The 7455-nt window shown below is 39.1% G+C and overlaps 1 protein-coding gene across 1 annotated transcript; it reads right to left on the reverse strand.

Annotated features, from left to right (window-relative positions):
• Window positions 1–1574: 1574 nt before the first annotated feature.
• LOC122785545 (mas-related G-protein coupled receptor member X4-like) lies at window positions 1575–6077 on the reverse strand. Its single transcript, XM_044051399.1, has 4 exons — window positions 6021–6077; window positions 4471–4683; window positions 4110–4282; window positions 1575–2676 (listed from the first exon to the last, which is right to left on the reverse strand). Exons 2-4 carry the CDS (start codon window positions 4666–4668, stop codon window positions 2184–2186), a joined length of 864 nt encoding a protein of 287 aa, XP_043907334.1. The 5' UTR covers window positions 4669–4683; window positions 6021–6077; the 3' UTR covers window positions 1575–2183.
• Between the last annotated feature and the right edge of the window lie 1378 nt (window positions 6078–7455).

A 7455-nucleotide genomic window follows, 5' to 3' on the forward strand; every position in this document is an offset into this window, starting at 1 on the left:
CATGTCATTTAGCAGACGCTTTTATCCAAAGCAACTTACAAGGAAATTGAGTACAACCTGCCAGGGGTGGAGCTGAACTTGCGACCATGAAGTCTTTGCTCACAGGGCATCAGTCTTAACCACTGAGCCACTGAACCACTCCACCCCCAATTTATTGGAGAAAGGTAGGAGGAAGCCTGGCGAAGGGGCAAGGGGAAAATAAGTCTTGAAATATTTACAGCAGTCAACAGGGTTTTTAGTCATGTGACTACAGAGAGTCATACAGAGAGTCTTGTTTGTAGAGAAAGGGGAAGGTACAGTGAGCAATATAGGCTTAGGGGAAGAGCAGACAACACAGTGTTCATTGGTTACAGTATTGGCTGCATTTTTAACATAGTCTAGCCAATAGTTTTTAAATAAAACCCTGTTTCTACTTTTACACGCTGTCTATGTGTAATTGATATTATCTCTGGGACTTTGATAATGAAGAACAATTAAGATGGAATAGGGCTTCCCCCCTGTAGTACACACATATATACATCGTACCCTCGCCAATCTTTTGTGTTTGGTCGTCATGCAGTATTTGTAACGCTAATGTAGCTTGCACCGTAGCTTGTTTTCAATAAAATTCAGTAGTCCAGCCGGAGCTACAATGCAACCATCATGGTTTCTCCATAGTCTTGATTCTTTACATTTTGTGGCCCCCTCATCAAGCCATGCCTGTTTCTCAGTCAGGGCCGCTTTCTCCTGTACCTCTATTATATCGTTCTGTCCATACCTGCCTGGCAACTTTTCAGTTTCCTTCTTTCCCTGTATCATTGGTTTACTTAGATCAGGCTTATGATCAGCAGCTAATTTTGCAGCAGCATCCGCAGCATTGTTTCCCCTAACAATGAGTCCATCCCCCTTTTGATGTCCTTTACACTTAGATATACATACTTCAGCTGGCGCACTGAGAGCAGTATTGAGTCGTATCATGTCATCAAGATGTCTTATCGCCTTGCCTTGTGTATTTGTGAAACCCTTTCGTGACCAAGTTCCTAAGTGTGTGTATTCAGCATGAACTGCATACGCTGAATCTGTGTATATATTGACCCTTTATCCTTCTGACAATTCGCAGGCACAGATTATTGCTCGTATTTCTGCTAACTGTGCCGAAGCCAGTTAGCCGAAAGCCAGAAGTCATTTCACCAGCCCCTCCGTCTGTATACCACTGTATAGGCTGCTACTATTAAATTAAAGCCATACACAGCAATAAAGCAAACGCATAGGGAAGGGTCAAAATGCATTTCCATATGTGCATACATGCATGAGAGTTAGTGTCAGTCCAGCGTTGAAAAGCATGATTACTCAGTCTGGTATAACGTTTCTGTTGCAGTGAATTCTCTCCACAAAAATGACTGGAAATCCTTAGAGACTGGACCATAAATATCATTTCAGAAATAAAACTACAGTTTACACAAATGTACAAGGATTTAATCCATGTGACTAACCACGAGCTAAATCATGTACTAAAAATAAAGAAACAATGAAACAAATTTTTATTGATTTAATTGATAAACACACATTGTTTTGTTTATTTGATTAATGTACAAACAAATTACAGCAGAAAAAAATGAACCCTTGCAAAAAAATACATAAATATTAGTAAATATATGTTCACACCAGATGATACATGATGGGGTAGCGTGTATCATGATGCATGATACACGCTACCCAGTCCCAGCACATGGAGGAACATGGACCTAAAACATTCACTAACCACAGCTACCACAGCTGAGTGAAGCAACCGATACCATTTGCATTGTACGCCTTAAGTAAACAAATCAAATGAACTGTGTGTTCTCACTAAAGATAACAGTATTATTGTAGAGTGGCTAACGATAAACCAAATATTTTTGTATAAATTTGACAAATGAGGTACATTTCACAAGTCTGCATATTTTCATGCTAAGAGAACAGGTGTGGCTGATTGTTATCACCATCAAACATTGTATGAAAGGTCGTAGAGCTGCGAGTGACGACAAAGCAGCTTTAATTTTGTCCTGTATTTCTGAAGCATCATAATATATGGCAACAAATTGTCACATGATGTTTGAAGCAACAATGTGTACATCATGTCACGTCCATCCCAAAGCTGTTCAGTGTTAACACACATTTAGCGATGTTTACACACAGTGTCCCACAGCAGAGCCTAAACCAGATCAGGTTGACACTACATCATCACCTCTTAGTCTGCAACAACAGACATGGGACAAAAGTGTGTCTACCACGCCCTTCCTGAGGAAGAAATACAGAAACAAGTCAGCAATTGGATTTAGCTTGATAAGAATTTTGCACACAAAAGAAGACAAATGGTTGAGTTCTCCAATTATTAATTGTGGAGCAATGGGCAGGAGGACCAGTATGTACGTGAACAGCACCAAAATCAGAAGTGCCATAATTCGTCTTTTTTCATCAGTGGGGATACGGCTGGCTGCGGACAGAGCCCTCTGAGTCCCGACCACCGTAAATATTTGCACAGGCAACAGAAGGAAAATGAGGACGGCCATGATTTTCCTCAATGTTGAAAGGCTAATGAAAACGATCAAGACGAAAAAGAGAAGAGGGAGAGTCCAGACGACGACACAGGCAACTACAGACATCTTGATGGATCGTCTGAAGTGGTACCACAGCGGCCAGGCGATGACCAAATACCTGCAACACACACACACACATACACACACATGTTTGAGCAGCATTGTAGCAATGAACCATAGACCGTATAGACCAAATGTAAGCAGACGTCTGCCATTATTTTTGTGTGAGACTTCCAGTTTGGCATTTCTAGTCAGTAGTTGTGTAACTTTATGCAGCAGCAGGACAACAACAAAAAAAGGTATGCTATGTGCAGTCAGGGGTTGATATAACAGTTGGTCAAAGCGAAAGACTTTAATGGCACAAGAATGTTTTGATCACCCACAAATAAGACGGGAATGTGGATGCAAAGCACTGTACAAAGTTGTACACTGTTCTTTTACCAAGGGTCAAGGAAACACTCTGTGTCTCCCTCTCAACAGTGGATGATCCTTATATTTCTACGCCAGATGCCCTTCCTGAAACAACCGGCACAAGTGCGCTGGATGTGGCTTCTGTGTAGCTGGGGTCAATTTAGTGTGTCCAATTAACAATGAGCAATGAGCAATGGGGATTGGGTACCTTGCTCAGAGGTACTCCAGCCCTTGACCAAACGCAGACTCAAACCGGTCACAACCCAAGTTCCCTTTCCACATGTCTATGGGCTACCATGGAAACGCTCTGTTGCGAAATGCCTTCAATTTGAAGAAACTACTGAAGCATCTCTATTAGAGCTGCAACTATCAATTATTTTCACGATTAATCAAGTAATCGTTTGGTCCATAAAATGCCAGAAAACGTTGAAAAATGTTGATCAGCCTTGACCTGGAAATAATGATTCACTTTTAATGATTTCTTTGTTATCTGGCGCAAAGAAATGAAGAAAATATTCACATTTAAGAAGCTGAAACAATCAGGAATCTTGTTTTAATCATGAAAAAAAGCTTCAAACCGATGAATCGATTATCAAAATAGTTGACAATTAATGTAGTAATCGATATCAATAATTTATCGAGTAATTGTTTCAGCTAGTGAAAATAGTGAATCTACAGAAGATCATCCAGTACCAGAGAAGCGTCTATGCTATGAAACGCTGGTAAAACTTTCAAAGCGACATCAGCAGTTACAGGTGAAACCACCACTAATTACGGGAGCTCAGCGATAGACTGAGTTGTCTTTCAACTCGAAGGTTGTGGGTTAAATTCCCAGCTCTGCTAGTCTACAGGCCGATGTGTCCTTGGGCAAGACACTTAACCCCACATTGCTCCTAACATTTGTGCCGGCAGCATGTGAATGAATGTGAATGGGTGAATGGCAAAACTGGAGTGTAAAGCAGCTTTGAGTGGTCATCGAGACTAGAAAAGCACTTTAGAAGTTTCCCTCAGACGTCCATTAAAAGTGTGGTGTCACCCCCCGGTTGTGCTGTACTTCCTCAGCTTATTTTTTTTAAACTGGAAGACTACATAAGTTTTTATATAGAACCATAAACAGGTGAGACATGGATTGAGCGTCACCTTTTCACAGAGATACACAGCATGAACCCACAGCTGACAATCAGACTGTACAGATGAACATCTTCATAAGTCTTTTCTTTGGCCACCACTGATGCGATCATGCAGCAGAACTGGATCAGGTCAGAGACGAGAAGGTTGACGATGTAAATCGGAGCCTCATTATCAGTCCTCACCTGCAGAAACAATGAAAGCAGTGGTGAATATAAAGAAAGTTGAACTGGGATTTGAACTGTCACCTTTTTGCTGTGAGGCAACAGTGCTAACCACAAATCCACCACATAAGTCACCTTGTTTATTTTTTAAAATTTTGTTGTAAGCTACACGAGACATTAAGATAAGTTATAAACAAAAACATACATACCAGAGAGAGAACACCGTAGATGGCTACAAGCGTCAGAGGAAGTCCGATGGAGATGATGACATACGTCAGCACAGTCTCGATGTGCTGAAGGAACAATTGCTCTTTCAGGTTACGCTCCAGTTGATTCAACAAGATGACACAATCCAAAATTTGGCTGTAGTTGCTGTATATGCTAGCATTGCTGCAGGGTTTCTCCATTGTTCAGCTTCACACCTGTGGGATCAGAGATCACGCAATAACACCTGGCTATTTGTGCAACTTTTTTTTAATCAGACAGACGACTTTATCAATCCCTTTGGGAGGTTCCCTCGGGGAAATTAAAAGTGTGGAATTAAAAACATCCACACACAACACTGTTAAAATTAGAGTCACACTTTACAGGAGACCGGAAAGAAAAACACCCCAGGTACCAAACACCATGAAATATAGAATAAAAAGTAAGTAAAAATGAACTATGCATATAATCGATCAATGTTAGTGTGCAGTGTTCTCTGCTACATGCTGTTGTGTTGGAGGAAGTGATACAACGACAGCACTAACACCACCCTGTCCTCACATCCTATTTCTGATGAAACATCTATTATTAATTCTTTAGTGGTTTATTAGTGAGGAGGGACAATTATTGCAATATTTATTTCTTTAATATTAATTAAATATTAGTTTGACTTAACTTACACATTTACATTTATTATAACAGGACATTTTTGTTCACTTCAGTTAAATCAAAAAATAAAACAATTCTATATTTTAAGCAAAAACCTAAAACATGCAACACTTTTTTAACACTAACTATTTGCTAAGTGCTTTTTACGTTAATTGACTTTTGCTGCTTATTGTGTGGAATACGGTTAAGAAATGACTTCATTCATATGTAGTGTCCCACAAGGTTACGTTTTGGGACCTCAATTATTTATTTTATTTATTCAAACATAATGTTGTTCACACCATTGTGAATTCAAATTTAAATATTTATTTTGGAAGAAAAAAAAATAAAATTTATTAAAGGAAAAATATGCAAATCTATTGAATTTCTTCACAAAACAAATGATTTGTTCAAAATTGATACATGTCATATACTTTAATGCCTCTAAGACTCTATAAATAAGACTTCACTCATCTTTTTTCTTCCAGATATAATTCCAGATATTGTGATAGCTATGAACAGAAGTCTCTCATTTTGTATTCAAAATAAATTTAAATCAAGACAGGAAAATGTTTAATTTAGTTTAACTTTCAAAAATGTCTGAAAATGTAAAAGTATTTAACGGTTATTATTGAAAGCTATCAAATGTAAATTAAGGATTATTTTTGTTTGTTTTTGTTGGATTAATAAATTGTTTTGCTATATTCAGACAATTTATACAGCATTTTTTAAAATATATTTATTTGATTCTGATTTTTAGTCTATAAGATCAATATTTCATGAACATATTTTATGCATTCATTGATGTCATTTTTTTCAGTTCTGTAAACATTTTCTCTCACTGTGTGTATTTGCTTGTTTGATTTGTTCGTGTTGTTTTAAGTGAGATTAGAAAAACAAATTTTACCTGGACAAAGTCGGATGAGAGCAGCATGAAGTGGTTTTTCAGCAGAGTTTGTGTGATTCTTTTATTCTGCAGTGATCATGTGACCCTCAGGAAGTTGCTTCATCATTTCCACATCAGGCTCTGATGACAACGATGATTTCTCTAGAATTAATGGAACTCTAAAAATATAACAAGAGTTTAAACTAATCACTGATAATGAAATAATGTTAATGAAATAAAATAATTTTAACAATAGAAATATTGATCAGTAGCTCAGCAGTAGTGTCATGCTTGTTGTGTAGTTTAAAGTAATACAGAGCATTATTTTAGATGTTCTGTCCTGTCCACTACCTGTGTGTGTGTGAGTGTGCAAATCTTTGTATATGTGCAGGGATTGTCATTAGATGTGGTTGGAGTCTGAGTGTGGGACTGAACCAATGTCCGGCCAACCCCCAGCAGCGGGCCCGAGGGTGCAGACGGTGATAAAATCACAGACAGAGGCCCAGGTCCCCCACACCCAGAACCCCGGGATGGGGCCAGCCCACCACTGGTGGAAGCGGAGTCCCCCCAGACCGCCCCTCCGAGGAGGCAGGCCAGAATCACTCCAACTACCCACCCAAGGACGAGCACACAGCCCCCCATCCCACCCACGCAGGACCCCCAGCCAGGGGGAGATGGGCAGACCCCTGAGCCAGTCCAGAGCAGGTAGGTAGGGGCCAGAGGTCCAAAGACCCATCAAGTCGGACACAATGCCCCAGCACAGGGCCCTCCAAATATCCATGAGTGAGGCGGTTTGAACAGCCTCTGCTGCTGTGGTTCATCTTCGATGAAAAGATAAAAAGTTGCAAAGACATTTCCTGTTTTTGTGTCACCATGACGATCCATGTGACCATCACAGTTAAAGAAAAGAAAGAAAAAAACCTTTTATGCACACATCGTCCTCCAGGCTCCAGGCCCTCACAGCTGTCGCCCTGCCAGCATGACACAATAATACATAATATACTAATACATATAAATATACATATAATATATATGTATATATATATATATATATATATATACATATATGTATATATGTATAAAACATATGGCTATGTATTTTTGCACTGCATCTGTTGTGGAAACTGATCCTCCACTGCAGATCCTCCACCGTCATGTGTGGGTCCACAACACCATCAGGAGCCAGATACAACAATTATCATCATCACCTGGTATAGTATGTCGTCCAAAATCACCCAAAAAAGTCTTAGGATAGTATGTCGTCCAAAATCAGTCAAAAAAGTCATAGTATAATATGTAGTCCAAAATATGACAAATAAGTCATAGTATGTTGTCCAAAATCAATCAAAAAAGTCAAAATATAGTATGTCATCCAAAATCGGTCAAAAAAAGTCATAGTATAGTATGTCGTCCAAAATCAGGCAAAAAAGTCAAAGTATACTATGACGTCCAAAAT

Source organism: Solea senegalensis, linkage group LG19 (assembly GCF_019176455.1).
Source record: "Solea senegalensis isolate Sse05_10M linkage group LG19, IFAPA_SoseM_1, whole genome shotgun sequence".
Classification (NCBI taxonomy): Eukaryota; Metazoa; Chordata; class Actinopteri; order Pleuronectiformes; family Soleidae; genus Solea; species Solea senegalensis.

Excerpts from the sequence above, each read along its gene's own strand:
- LOC122785545 (XM_044051399.1), bottom strand. The coding sequence starts at position 4,668 with ATGGAGAAACCCTGCAGCAATGCTAGCATATACAGCAACTACAGCCAA. Across the intron at positions 4,283-4,470 it reads TCTACGGTGTTCTCTCTCTG|GTGAGGACTGATAATGAGGC; the intron begins GTATGTATGTTT and ends TTGTTTCTGCAG. Across the intron at positions 2,677-4,109 it reads CTGTGTATCTCTGTGAAAAG|GTATTTGGTCATCGCCTGGC; the intron begins GTGACGCTCAAT and ends TGTGTGTTGCAG.